This window comes from Bufo bufo, chromosome 8 (assembly GCF_905171765.1).
Source record: "Bufo bufo chromosome 8, aBufBuf1.1, whole genome shotgun sequence".
Taxonomy (NCBI): domain Eukaryota; kingdom Metazoa; phylum Chordata; class Amphibia; order Anura; family Bufonidae; genus Bufo; species Bufo bufo.
In genome coordinates this window covers 106,284,736-106,300,307 of record NC_053396.1, presented here as the reverse complement: position 1 = coordinate 106,300,307, position 15,572 = coordinate 106,284,736, and the positions used below count along the sequence as shown (strand labels likewise).

Below are 15,572 nucleotides of genomic sequence, written 5' to 3'. Positions count from 1 at the left end.
AGTTAGATTTAAAGGGATTATCCCTTTATAGTACATCATATAGTACAAGACAATATGATTCTAACAAACTAGCTCTGTACCTCGCGTAGATTCAGAGCTTGCCCCATTCATTGCTCTGCTAGATTTATTTTAAGCTACCAGCTCAGGGATGTGTCCATAAAGGACATGTCTTTTCTGCTGCAGCTCTCTATCTGTCACAGATCGGGGACAGTGTCCCTTCTCAGGGGGCATATTCTTTCCTATTCTTGTAACTGTCACAGCCTCTAGCAAAAAACAAATCTGGTGTCACTTAAAGGATGGCACTGAGCATGTGTGTCCACCTCAGCGGAGTGGACAAAGAAATAAGGAAAAGAACAAAAAAGTAGGTGGAGCTCTACAGGTGCATTTTATTAAATAACTCATCGGCTATACAAAATTATATGCAATTTTAAAAGCATTTTGGTTAGAAAAATTTTGAATATATTTCATGGCACAATCCTTTTATAATTATAATGGATACTTTTATGAACATACCCCCTGAGTTACGATATACTTAGTGGCTGTGAAGAACAGGCTCAACACATATATTGTACTAGTTAAATGTAGTCTAGTATCATTATAAGACTAATACAGAACAAAACTGTTGCCTGGAATTTTTTTTACTCCGCCAAGCCTTTCTGTAGTACATCTGGAAAAAATAGTTGATTCTGCAATATTCATTTTTAATAAACACAAAAGATCATCTAAATTCCAAGACCTCTGAAACATTTGCTAAGCATGAGCACATTAGTCAGTCACAAGCAATGAATCTCTCTAGTAATGTGCGCTGGGCAGTTACCACATGGCACATTTGTGCCTTGTCTACATCTCATATTTTTCGGTATGTTGCTGCTAAATAAATTTCATCCTCCGTACATGAAGAAGACTTGAGATTGTGTCCTGTGTTTTAGATTCCTCCTAGGGGCTGTGGTTGTTTTCTTTGTCTCTTGATGTCCCCCCTTAACCTAAACAGGATTTTGTGAGCCTTGTAAAAATATCCCATTGTGCAGAGATGACTATGTCCTGTTTACGTTAAACAGAGTGTGCGACAAACAACGAATGCAAAGCGTTAATGTCCGAACTGAAGATTCTTATCCATATTGGCCATCATTTGAATGTTGTTAATCTACTGGGAGCGTGCACCAAGCCTGGAGGTAAGTCACTAGATTGCTACCATTAACCCCATCCCGTCCTACACCGTCAGACCTCCTTTCTTGCTATGTAGAATCTAGCTCCTTTCAGTACTCGAGGAGCTGAATTTCAAAATTCCAAACAAAAAACTCCAGCACATGTCTGCATTAATTGCAAATTAAAAAATTCTTAAGTAAATGTTCCTGGGTCAATTGAAAAGCAAACATGAGCTCAGATTCATCAAAGTCTATTCTTGTGTTCTACACGCACATTGTACAGTAATTCCTATTGAAATGTTTACTTTGATGATTCCAGGCTATGATATGTCCATTTAAAAAATATCCACATCCCCTTCATAAGTAAAGTATAATTATTTTTATTTTTTTTCTTATATCATTGATATACTATCAGTGCAGGCCATTCCAAAAATTCTCCTCCAAGAGTTCTCACATATTGTAGTAATGTGACTGTAAATTAGATGCATGTTAATGACAGCATCATATGTCACACCATGGTCAACATGACATGATCAATTTAAATTAATATAAGATATTTTGAAGTCAAATATGGGAAGAAGTGACAGGTATGTAGACGTTTTCAAAATTATTTCCATGTCCTACCAAGGAGACCAGGCAACTAACATTGTAATGCTTATAATAAATATTCTCTGTCTCTTATCTAAACTGGAACCTTCATGTTCCTTCTTGGTTCCAAAAACAAGAGCCTGGTCTATGTAAGGCTTCACACTTTTAATCCATAAAGATTAAAAACCGATGATCATAAAAAGCAACCACTTTTCAGAGGTGGAGGCAGGAGCAACCCTCAGTAAGACATCAGATTATGATGAGTGTACTTGGACCTTAGAGGTGTTGATTTATTGCATTAACAAGATAAAAATGAATTATAGTGCCTGCGTCATGGAGGAAGAGACAGAGAGAGTGAATATGAAGATAAGATTTGGAGTGGCAGTACATTTGTGTGAACAGTTGAGATGGATCTACAGCACGCTGTCTGTCACTACCGACAAACAAAAACATGTGGACAGAGCCAAGTGTGTGAGCATGATGTGCTGTGCACGGAGACAGGATGTCCACTCACGGGCATTATGAGGAGGAAAGCATCCCTTGATTATATTAGTAGAGAACAAGCCATTGTACATATCCAAGCAATTCTTTTTTTCGAGTGCATGTCTATACTCGCAGTAGGACAGCGGGCAGTAATAGTGTCTATGTGTCTAATATATCTAATTGCTCAAGGACAGTGATGGTCAGTTCGCAGCGGGCTGCCATCTTTAGTAAGGTAGACTCACCCTTTCGGCGAAGCACAGGTAAGCCATTACCTGTGCCCGTGCCGGGAGCCGGTCTGAAATCAAATGTGGTCACCGGGAGCAGGCAGTTCCGAGAACAGCCGCCGGGGGCCTTCATCGGGCTGTTCTCGGAACTGCCTGCTCCCGGTGACCGCATTTGATTTCCGACCGGCTCCCGGCACAGGCACAGGTAATGGCTTACCTGAGCATCGCCGGACGGGTGAGTCTACCTTACTAAAGATGGCAGCCCGCATGTGTTCACTGGTGAACACTGCAAACTGACCATCACTGCTCCAGGATCAAACAGTATTCCTTAGGGTTCAAGCACACGACTATATTTTTCTTCAGTGCTATCTGCATTTTTTGAGCATAACCTACTCACCCTTTAATTTGTGTATGTAAGGTAACAATATGGAGCATACTAATATAGCCTTTGTTGATATTCTATGTGGTTTGCTATAATTCATAAGTCATTACCTCTTGTTGGACAAATCTTCTGTGCTGTCCACACAGGAGACGTGTCCATAAGATGGCTGCTAATAGACAGCCATGTGACCAGGCAAAAAAAACTCCAGACACATCACTCAGCTGTCTGTACTCAAATACACCACATCTACCATCTGCTGTGTATTTTAGTGGAAGAGATTGAGTGATTTGTCTGGTCACATGACCCTCCATCAGTAGCCATTTTATAGACAGGACCTCTGTGTAACTAGCACAAAAGAGTTCATCAATAAGGGGTCATACCTTATGAAGTATAGAAAATAGTGTAAAATATCAACAAAGACTACAGGGTGAGTCAAAAGCCAGAACACCCTTTTATTTCAGAAACAAATCAAATATCTGAATACCCCAGCAAGTAATGAGTTAGGGGGCCTATCTTTTAGGCTATGTCTGGAACATGGCCGCCATCTTGAAAGCCACCATATTGGATCAAGGGCAAATTTTTCCAATTGGAAGGGGTCATGTAGCACATCAAGGAAATCGATTGCTGCAATCAGATTTGCAATATCACTTGTGGGTCAAAGGTTATCAACACAGAAATTTCAAAACTTTAAAGTTCTGTGTTCAGCACCAAATAGCTGTGCATCAAGTTGTTGTTGCAACTTTCTGTTGCAAATTTGCCCTTGATCCAATATGGAGGCTTTTAAGTTGGCAGCCGCCATGTTCTGGACATAGCCTAAAAGATAAGACCCCCTCACCCAATACTTGCTGGGATATACAGATATTTCATTTTCCCTTTCATTCCTGAAATAAAAGGGTGTCCTGGGACTTTTGACTCACCCTGTATATTAGTAAGTGCCATACTGTCATCTTACAGACACATTGGTCAATAGTAGCCAGAAAGTGGCCAACCACTTACAAAGTTCAATTTTGTTTTTTGGTGCAAACAAGGCAAATTGAAAAACATATGTTCTTAGAAGTTCCTCCAGTGAAAAAGTCATTCAAATGTGGTAAAAAATGAAGATCATTCTGTACTTTGTGACTTAAGAAGTAAACGTTAAAAAAAAAATGTTCCTTTATCTCTGAAATGTTTTATCTCTTCAATAGGACCTTTGATGGTCATTGTGGAATACTGTAAGCATGGAAATCTGTCCAATTATTTACGGAGCAAACGAGGAGATTTCATAGCCTACAAGGTACAGATACATTTTATTGTTATTGCTCTGTATAATGTAACTGAACTATGAACAGAGTTAAAGGGCTTCTCCGGCCCCTACTTGAAAATTGCCCATCTTCATTACCTGTGAAGGCAAGGTTATTACACCAATAGTTACCCTCCACAGCGCAACCCTTTCTATGATTCTCTTCATGGTCACGTGACCGCTCATGAAGCATTTTCAAGTCTTCCGGTGCAGCGCCGTCTTCTTATTTTCCTGCCTGAGGCAGGAGACGGAACGTCATCACTGACGTCACTGCCTCCTGCCGGCCTTCCTCGGTCCCGTCGCTTCACACTACTGCGCATGCGCCGGGACTGCCGGCCGTCTTCTGAGTGTACAGGCTTCTATGTGAAGTCTGTACTGACTCATGTACAGCGCGATGTAAGCGCTGTACATGAGTGACAGCATAGCGATCAGCCACAGAGGCTGATCACTATGCTGTGGAGGTCAATTGGGGAGCTGTGGGGGGCACTTTGGATGGCACATGGGTGCCCTTGTGGGCACTGTGGATGGCACTTTGGGGGCACTGTGGATGTCATTAGGGGCACTATTGATGGCACATGGGCACTGTGGAGGGTTCATGGGAGCACATTGGTGGCACTGTGGAAGGCACGAGGGGCACTTTGGGGGCACTGTGGATGTCATTAGGGGCACTGTGGATGGCACTTTTATAGGGGAATGTGGATGGCACTGTTGTGGGGAACTGTAGATAACATCTAAAGTGACCCCATAACAGTGATATCCACAGTGCTCCCATAACAGTGACACTGTTATGGGGGTACTCTAGATGTCACTGTTATGGGGGCACTGTGGATGTTACTGTTATGGGTGCACTGTGGATGTCACTGTTATGGGGGATATGTGGATATCACTGTTATGGGGACACTGTGGATGACACTGTTATGTGGGATCTGTGGATGTCACTGTTATCGGAGCACTGGATGTCACTGTTATGGGTACACTGTGGATGTCACTGTTATGGGGGCCTGTGGATGTCACTGTTATGGGTGCACTGTGGATGTCACTGTTATGTGGGATCTGTGGATGTCACTGTTATGGGAGCACTGTGGATGTCACTGTTATGGGGGCCTGGGGATGTCACTGTTATAGGGGCACTGTGGATGTCACTGTTATGGGGGCCTGTGGATGTCACTGTTATGGGGGCACTGTGGATGTTACTGTTATAGGTGCACTGTGGATGTCACTGTTATGGGGGATATGTGGATATCACTGTTATGGGGACACTGTGGATGACACTGTTATGTGGGATCTGTGGATGTCACTGTTATCGGAGCACTGGATGTCACTGTTATGGGTACACTGTGGATGTCACTGTTATGGGGGCCTGTGGATGTCACTGTTATGGGTGCACTGTGGATGTCACTGTTATGTGGGATCTGTGGATGTCACTGTTATGGGAGCACTGTGGATGTCACTGTTATGGGAGCCTGGGGATGTCACTGTTATAGGGGCACTGTGGATGTCACTGTTATGGGGGCCTGTGGATGTCACTGTTATGGGGACACTGTGGATGACATTGTTATGTGGGATCTGTGGATGTCACTGTTATGGGAGCACTGGATGTCACTGTTATGGGGTTGCTCTAGATGTCACTGTTATGGGGACACTGTGGATGTAACTGTTATGGGGGCACTGTGGATGACACTGTTATGGCAGCTTAGTATGAGTGATAGGGATCATGCAAACTACTGTGATCGGCCCAGGAATCCATGTCTCAGTTCATGTGTCAGCCACAATTTCCAGGCCAACCTCGGCTCCCCTGACCAGATAAGAGACTGGCTGTATCATACATTACTGTCATATCGTCAGTTCGGTCAGGAGAGTTCGGTCGGCCTGGGAGATGTGGCGACACACGGACCGTGTTTCCCAGGCTGATCATGGTCTTATCTCACGTGTATCACACATGTTGGCCCAAGATAAACCCTTCAGCAGTCAGGACCAAAAAAGATAAAATTAGGCCTCATGCACAGGACCGTATCCGTTCTGCTTTCTCCAAGTAGCAGATCTGCTAAATAAGGTAAATAAGGATACTGCCTGTGTGAGATGTGCATTTTTTTACCAGAGCCATTGAGTTCTGTGGGTTTTAGATCTGCATTATGAGGACCAGAAAAAGACATGTTCTATCTTTTGCTGTACTAATATATGGATGTGGAAAGCACACTGATGAAGTCCATGTGTTTTCCACATCCGTATGTCAGTTCTGCAAAAAAAAGAACATGTCTTATTCTGCATATTGCAGACCTAAAATCCATAGAAATCAATGGGACTGCAAAATAATGCGGGTCGCACATGGACAGTATCCTTATTTAGCGGATAAATTAATACGGTCGTGTGCATAAGGGTTTAGATAGACAGCTCAGCAGGCAGGATCATATAAGATAGGCTTAGATACACCACTCAGCAGGCTGTATCATACAAAATGGGATTAGATACACAACTCAGCCGGCTGTATCATACAAAATGGGATTAGATACACAGCTCAGCAGGCTGTATCATGCAAAATGGGATTAGATACACAGCTCAGCAGGCTGTATCATAGAAGATGGGATTAGATACTCAGCTCAGCAGGCTGTATCATAGAAGATGGGATTAGATACTCAGCTCAGCAGGCTGTATCATAGAAGATGGGATTAGATACTCAGCAGGCTGTATCATAGAAGATGGGATTAGATACTCAGCTCAGCAGGCTGTATCATAGAAGATGGGATTAGATATACACAGCAGGAAGTATCGCACACATACATGTTAGGATTAGATACAGATGTGTTTGGATGTGCTTGCCGATTCCAGCTGTTTATTACACTCTGGAGATGGTGAGGGCAGATCCTGGGTGTAGAAAGATAGACACAGGAGTTATAGATGGTGTGGCTGCTGCAGACAGAGCAGTGTGGGGGTGTCCAGCCTGTGACCCATCACTGTGCAGTGCAGCCAGGCTTGTGTATCAATAAAGTTATGTATTCAACAAAACAAGAAGGAGAGAAAGTAAACAGATCTGCCGGGATAGTATGATGTCTTCCAGGGGGGAAGGAAAGGTTGGACATGAAAAACAGGTATTGGGGGCATATGTATGCATGGTGAGGGGTGTTAGGAGCACAGAAAAAGAATTTTGATTTTGGGACCGGACAACCTCTTTAAATTAAAATTTAATTACAATGTAAACCATGCAACACCATCTACTTGTTGTGATTTTCATGGGCTCTGAATAGCATAGCTTCCTTTTGTAATGTTTAAAGGGGTCTGGCTGTATATTTTTTTCAGTTTTCCAGCTTTGTGGACTTTTTAAATTTCAAGCCAAGCCTGGTGTACCTGTTTAATAAACTATGCTCACCTGCTCCCCACCGCTCTATTCCAACTCAATGGCTCGCTACACTAGTCCCTTGATGTCCATGTCTGTAAACTTCTGGATGGACGAGGGTCACATGTGCTGCTGCAGCCAATGACTGGCCTCAGCTGTGATGAGCCCCCATTGCTGAGGCCACTCATTGGCTGTAGCAGTGCATGTGACCCTCATTTATCCAGAATTTTGCAAGGTATCGGAAGACCGGTGACGGGAACCAGGCAGCTGGTAAGGAGCCGTGTTAAGCAGGTAAGTATGGTTTATTCAACCGGTACAGCAGGCTGTGCTTGAAATTTAAAAAGTACACAAAGTTGGAAAACCCCTTTAAAGGGGTTTCTTACCCCTGGGAAATCATACTTAAATGGTCCTTACCATTGGGTTCCTGTTCCATCACTCCCCTCGGACCAAAACCCAGTTGCAGGGATGAAGTAATTATGAATACTATGCTAGGTGGTCTACAGGAAAAGTCCTTAGGTCCGCTTCTTGACACAAAGGACATCCGTTCTCAGCCAACTACTGGCTACAGCAGTGATCCATCTCAGTCAGTTATTGGCTGAACGAGCACCTCCTGCTTGCCAAGAAGGACCAGGAAGTAGAGACCAGTGATGACACGAGAAGCTTCGGAATAGAAGTGTCAGGAGACCAGTTAGTTGGATATCACTTTTTTATTTTTTTTATCTATGGTGTCTGTGTTAAGTGCACATGCTGCTTGGTGAGGATTTGAGATCAGACAACAGCACATACAGTGTCACCAATCATCCTCTTGAATCTGTGGCTGGCTGTCAACCACATTAGATACCACAAACAGTTAAACAGTGACATCTAATGAAATCATTTTTCTTAATTAGAATATTAGCTCATGTTTTTCTATATGAAATCATCTTTAGTGCCTTCCAGTTTCATGGCACACAATGACGTTTATCCAGGCCTGTAGCCAACTTTCCCATGGAAAGCCTTTGTTTCCCGAATCCCTCCCTGCCCCTGCTGGGGCTTGCTGACAATTTCCATATGGCTTCAGCCCAGATACGTAGTTAGGTTTTCTAAAATGTCACTGATAGGAGATGCAAGTGTGTGGGGGTGTATGCGTGTGAAATTTTTTGGATGACAGTTTTACATTTCACCCGTGATTTGTGTGACACCCAGAGATTCAGGAGACCCCCTTGGTTTGACCTTGCACTTCAACATATATTGTTACTAACTTCTTTAAAGGAGAGCATTACGTAATATGGTTGTAGGCATTACATACTTTGAGTTGCCTGAATTCCAAACTGTGATCACTATCCGAGTTGCTTTAAAATGCAGCTTCTTACTGCACAATATAGGCTCTTATCTGGTAAAGGTGGCAATTGTGTCATAATAGGCAGAAGTAGATGAGTATAATCTTAAGATGACCATATGTTCTGGAAATGTGCAACCACTTGACCATACTGTGCTACAATTGTGTACCTTAAAGAATGATTCATTGTTCAAAATTGTTCCCAGCCATTTCCTGGTTCGATATGTTTTTGGGTTGACAAACAATATGGACACCGTTTCAACTCCAACGTTGATTTACTATTTAGGTTTCGAGAAAGCACTTTTTGTGTGAAGGTCCTTTTACACAGACCGATAATCAGGCAGACTGTATAAACGCTCATTCTCGATAATCTGCCTGAGTAAAAGGTACTGGCAATCATGCAATGAGTGACGAAAGGCTCGCCCATTGGGTTATTGTGTTGCTCACCAAACATCATCATTCCTATGCAGCAGATCATTCTGTCTAAACAGGGATCTACTGCACGGGAACAATAATTTACTATGGGAACAAGCAATCATTGTATCGATTACTTGCTCCAATACACCAGAGGGGATTCCTGCTTACAAATGCCATGACATGTGTTTGTCTGAAACACGTTGGTTTTGAATTTGCACTTTCTTGGATGATTTGATTTTAATGTGACCGAATGAAAGATCAAGATGTTTTTAAGACGTGCATTTCGTCTGAGGATCTGCCAGATCATCTGTCTGTGTAAAAGAACCATTGTAGCTTTAACTGTGTATTTATGGGTTAACAGCTGGTTTTGCCCTCAGAGTTTAGTAAGTGAATAAACTTGCATCTACATGTCTCATAAATTTTGTTTTCCAAAATGCTAAATGACTGACTGCAGTGATCTTTTAGGCACAGCGCCAAGCTCCATATATCTGTGTCTGCTGGCTTACAAAGCATCTATTAGCTGCAGTGTCATGTCCTAGTCAGACATTGTGGCTTTGTAGGTTCAGATTTTGTTCCTTGATAGGAATTGATTTCTACGCGTATGTGCACTGTTTTATTCACAGCATGAGAGTATACTGTATATAGGAAGTCTACATTTTTGTGACTGAAGGTTAAATAGAGAGTCTGCCTGTTGTGGAGTTATTGCTTAACATGGGAGTCCGAGTGTTTAATTCTGATGACTTATCCTCATGATAGTACATCAGCATCAGATTGGTGGGGGATTGACTCCTGGCACCCCCAGCAATCAACTATTTGAAGAGACCAGGGCACTCATCCTAGACCAGTGACATCACGTTCATCAGTCACATGGCTTAGGTGCAGCTCAGTCTCATTCAAGTGAATGGGGCTATGCTGCAATACCAAACACAACCTCTATCCAATGGACAGTGTGCCTGCTTGGTAAGCTGCAAGGAGGCCGCAGCGTTCTTCAAGCAGCACGGAATTGCTGGGTCCTCCATAATGAGACACAATAGATGAAGGTTTCAATTAATGGACTCCATTTGTCAAGTCATTAATGGATATTTTAAGGGTTTTCTAAAACAAACAATTCATTTGTGAAGACTCTTCTGTAGGCAGTAGAGAAGATCCCAAAAATACATTATGACAACTTCATGGCCTTTCTAAGTGTTATGGACTCCAAACAGCCTTGTACAATGGCCAGAGCAAGGGAGATATAGCATTACAAGGCAGTCGTTGAGATAACTGTCAATCTAAGTAATATATAAAAAGGCTTCAGTCCACCAGAGCAGGAGCTGCAATTAGATATAAGAAATTTGTTCAGGCTCATAGAGGGGATCCCAAATAGGAGACACCTTCTATAATCGGGGACTGTCTTCATGAGTCAAGCACCATTAAGCACGTAACAAAGGTGGAGATACTCTTTAAAATAAACCCATATTCAGCTAAAATCCTGTATGAAAGGCTAGTGATGTTATATATATTTCTGTGAGGGCAGGAATCATGTGATCATGTGATTACTTTCTCAGTCCCAGGAAACAGAAAAGACAGCAGATGACACAAACAGTGATCTCTCCGAATTAATTAAGAGAAGATTGGAAAGCGTGGCCAGTACTGGCAGTTCTGCCAGCTCAGGATTCATAGAAGACAAAAGTTACAGTGACTCAGAGGAGGAGGAAGAAGGTAATAATATAAATGATGTTATTCAATGTGAATGGGCAGCAGGTAAGGTCCAGTTTTGACCCAGTAGAATGTATATGTTTAACCAGATTTTTCAGCTGGAGATAAGATACAATAAAAATATTTTGATGGAAACAAATTTTTCAAACAGCACGGTAGCTTAGTGGTTAGTGGTTAGCTTAGTGGTTAGCTTCATGGCATTCTATGTTAGAATTCAACCAAGAGCATCATCTGCATGGGGTTTGTATCTTCCTGTGTTTGTGTGGGTCTTCTTCTTTGATTTTTGATGTTTTAATCCCATGATTTCTTATCCAACAATATGTGCTTTACAGGTATTCATCATGTATCTTTGTACTAAATTGTATCCATCCTGTATTCACTAGATATAAATACACTCAAGGGACCTTCCAAAATCCCCCAGAGAATCTTTGAGATAGCAATCAAGAAAAAGTGCCCCTACATCCTCAATAGTTGTTGGCAGAACACTTGTTCGGCTGACAGCTCTCTCTCTCTCTCTAAATATATATATATATATATATATATATATATACACACACTCACCTAAAGAATTATTAGGAACACCTGTTCTATTTCTCATTAATGCAATTATCTAGTCAACCAATCACATGGCAGTTGCTTCAATGCATTTAGGGGTGTGGTCCTGGTCAAGACAATCTCCTGAACTCCAAACTGAATGTCAGAATGGGAAAGAAAGGTGATTTAAGCAATTTTGAGCGTGGCATGGTTGTTGGTGCCAGACTGGCCGGTCTGAGTATTTCACAATCTGCTCAGTTACTGGGATTTTCACGCACAACCATTTCTAGGGTTTACAAAGAATGGTGTGAAAAGGGAAAAACATCCAGTATGCGGCAGTCCTGTGGGCAAAAATGCCTTGTGGATGCTAAAGGTCAGAGGAGAATGGGCCGACTGATTCAAGCTGATAGAAGAGCAACGTTGACTGAAATAACCACTCGTTACAACCGAGGTATGCAGCAAAGCATTTGTGAAGCCACAACACGCACAACCTTGAGGCGGATGGGCTACAACAGCAGAAGACCCCACCGGGTACCACTCATCTCCACTACAAATAGGAAAAAGAGGCTACAATTTGCACAAGCTCACCAAAATTGGACTGTTGAAGACTGGAAAAATGTTGCCTGGTCTGATGAGTCTCGATTTCTGTTGAGACATTCAAATGGTAGAGTCCGAATTTGGCGTAAACAGAATGAGAACATGTATCCATCATGCCTTGTTACCACTGTGCAGGCTGGTGGTGGTGGTGTAATGGTGTGGGGGATGTTTTCTGGGCACACTTTAGGCCCCTTAGTGCCAATTGGGCATCGTTTAAATGCCACGGGCTACCTGAGCATTGTTTCTGACCATGTCCATCCCTTCATGACCACCATGTACCCATCCTCTGATGGCTACTTCCAGCAGGATAATGCACCATGTCACAAAGCTCGAATTATTTCAAATTGGTTTCTTGAACATGACAATGAGTTCACTGTACTAAAATGCCCCCACAGTCACCAGATCTCAACCCAATAGAGCATCTTTGGGATGTGGTGGAACGGGAGCTTCATGCCCTGGATGTGCATCCCTCAAATCTCCATCAACTGCAAGATGCTATCCTATCAATATGGGCCAACATTTCTAAAGAATGCTATCAGCACCTTGTTGAATCAATGCCACGTAGAATTAAGGCAGTTCTGAAGGCAAAAGGGGGTCCAACACCGTATTAGTATGGTGTTCCTAATAATTCTTTAGGTGAGTGTATATATATATATATATATATATATATATATACCCTCTTGGTTCAGCTGAACATATATTTGTTTTAATAGGGAGAAAGGAGAAAATTGCTCACAAACACAGAAATATAGTGGCAATTCTGGGGGAGCTGCTCAACCCCTAACACTGTAGCGTGTTTTTCATTAGGGGAGCAGTCCCACCGCATGTGGACCGCAGCAAACGACTATCCCCAGCAAAAAAATGCATACAATGGAGGATGCCGGCGCGGTCCACATGCACCACAAAGGCATCCTACACAAAACGGAGCATTGTGCGGATGAAAATATAATCATATAAATCACAGAAAAAATGCACCAAACGGATATGCCTGACTATACTGGCTAGTCATAATTGCAGATATTAAAAGCTGAGACTTTTGCCAATATATTCCCCCAGAATTGCCACTATATTTCTGTGTTTGTGTCTTGTTTTATATGTAGTGTGTGTGCCTTTACCTGGCATTCAAACACTCTTTTGCACCTGGTAACCTCCATCACATGGTCTGATATGAGAGAGGAGAAAACTGCTGCCAGACCCCTACTTATCTCAGGGAGAACAAAAGAATCAGGCATGGAAATTCAGTGAACCTGATCTTTCTCTTACCTGGCATCATCTTTCAAGAGAGTCAGGGGCTCCCCTTAGATATTAGATATTAGATTGACGCCAAGAATGGCAGGATCAGTGAACAAAAACTAATGTGTTTGGGAGCCTTAAGAAGAAATGAGCAGAAAGATTGATTGCCTGTATCACCCTACTCAGTGGCGCAATGCAATGTGCCACGAAAACAACATGACTGACTCCAACCGTGTGGCTGTCACAACTCGCTGGGCAAATGTGATACATTATCTATTTTATGCATAGTCTATGGGTAGGTACATACCAATATTATAGCTCATGTACCGGTTTCTGAGGACCTACCTATGCCCCTGATCTAAGCAACAAATATGTTATTATTAAGATAATGAGGGAAACTCAACAACTGCCAAGTAAGCTAAGGTTCTGTCAACAGCAACACGTACGATTCTGCTATCGATGACTTTGCAGAATACATATGAGACACACCATATTGCTGGGAATAATCATGCTGTTGTTGGCAGTGTCTAGAGTACATTTTGCAATAAGATTATATTTGCTGTATGCATATCTGTCACCATACCTCAATAAATAATTAAGTCACTGCCTGGCTTTTTAAGATTGACATTTTCATAATGCCGATCAATACTCAGTTTTTGGGAAGAATTCTGTCACAGGGTGCATGCATCAACAAAAAGGGCACCAAATTTAACGGCACATAATGATTTTGGCTCCTACTGTATGAGTCCTCTCAGCCATCTTCTGAAACCCCTTTCTTGGGCATCAAGGTCCTGCCTATATCCATACAGATTACAAGCACCTAGCTTTGCAGCCTTAGCACCGTTGCCTTGCAGCACTAGAATCCTGAGTTGGAATCTGACCAAGGACATAGTCTTCTCATGTTTTAGTAGGTTTAGTAGGTACTCTGATTTCCTTCAAAATATAAAGTATAGTGATGATCTTTAGCTCCCTATAAAAAATTGGCCCCAGTATATATGTTTGAGAAAGGGAATTTGGGTTCTGAGCCCTATTGGAAAAAAGGTTCTGATGTGAGTGATGATAATATCTGTACCGTACTAAGGAATGTTGGCGCTATATAAGCAACTGGAAATAATTGATAAAAGCTTACCAGCACACACAATAGAATGTTTAAACGATAGTACTGCGCTACAGTCAATTCTGTGTATTATTCTGTTCTTTCTGTTCAGTTCACACAAAAAATACAAAAAATACAATTAGCAGCTGATGTTGTCAGCCAGTTTGTTAATGGAAGCCTTGTGGTTTTTGTGATGTCTTTTAGTGACTCATTTACTGGAATAAATACACACAGTGGTGACATGTTCGTCACACGCCAGTCTCTGAGCCTAAAATATATTCCCCTGCTATTCTGTTCTTTATCACTTCTTTTTTATTAGACCTCCTTTTGGTGTATATATAAGGTCACCCCTGCTTGTTCAGTAAAAAACAATGGAGTTGCGATTTGCTTTGAACTATACAAAATGTGGTAGTCACATGCCAAGCAGATGCCTGCCTGACAAGTCTTAGCAATGAACGTGTGTCAACTTCAAGGGTCAACTAATCAGAGCTTTTCATGTGTGCTGAAAGGGGGTAGTCATGTACTTTTATCAGTGCCAGCCATGTTGTATCAGCAAAGCCAAGCCTTGTCTGCTGAACTTTATATCCCACAAAAAAAAAACTAATTGCAGGAAACAATTATTTCGAAAAGAAATGTTAAGGAAAGACATTGGCTGGGAAACTGTAGTGCTGCTAGAAACCCTTGTGTAAAGATGTGTGCAGAACTGCTCTCACTATTCTTTAGAAGTGATTCAAATGTATACATTCAACAAAATATGTTATTTTTCAGATCCTGAAGATGTGAGCAAGAGACAGCTAACAATGGAAGATCTGATTTGTTACAGCTTCCAGGTGGCAAAGGGCATGGAGTTCCTGGCCTCGAGAAAAGTAAGAATTCCAGAACTGAGCTAGCCTACCACATAACCTTCACTTTCAGGCCAATCTGCAAGCTAATGCATTTTCCCTCACCACCAGTTAGGCTGTACTTCATCTTGTTTATGCCGGCACATATTATTTAGTAAATGGAAAATTTAACCAAACATTTCATTTTTTTTTTCAACCACATTTTGTCAGAATTCCATTTCATGTTGCAAAAGCCCAAATGTTTTGTGTTTATTTAGCAATGCACATTGTTTAAATGAAGGGACGAAAACAGCTATATAGAAGACAACAGACAAACATTTTTAATCCATAAATCAATCACTAGCACAAAACAAACATCACATTAATAAATAAAAACACTCATAAATCCACATTTTACAATCCATG

At 41.8% G+C, this 15,572-nt stretch overlaps 1 protein-coding gene across 1 annotated transcript in view; it reads left to right on the top strand.

The window, feature by feature from the left end:
* LOC120977993 (vascular endothelial growth factor receptor kdr-like) overlaps positions 1–15,572 on the top strand; it is a 207,603-nt gene that overhangs the window by 163,974 nt on the left and 28,057 nt on the right. Inside the window, exons 19-22 of the mRNA XM_040406207.1 lie at positions 1,059–1,172; positions 4,007–4,095; positions 10,715–10,868; positions 15,094–15,191. Coding sequence (XP_040262141.1) covers positions 1,059–1,172; positions 4,007–4,095; positions 10,715–10,868; positions 15,094–15,191 — 455 coding nt within the window. The remainder of the gene's footprint in view (positions 1–1,058; positions 1,173–4,006; positions 4,096–10,714; positions 10,869–15,093; positions 15,192–15,572) is intronic.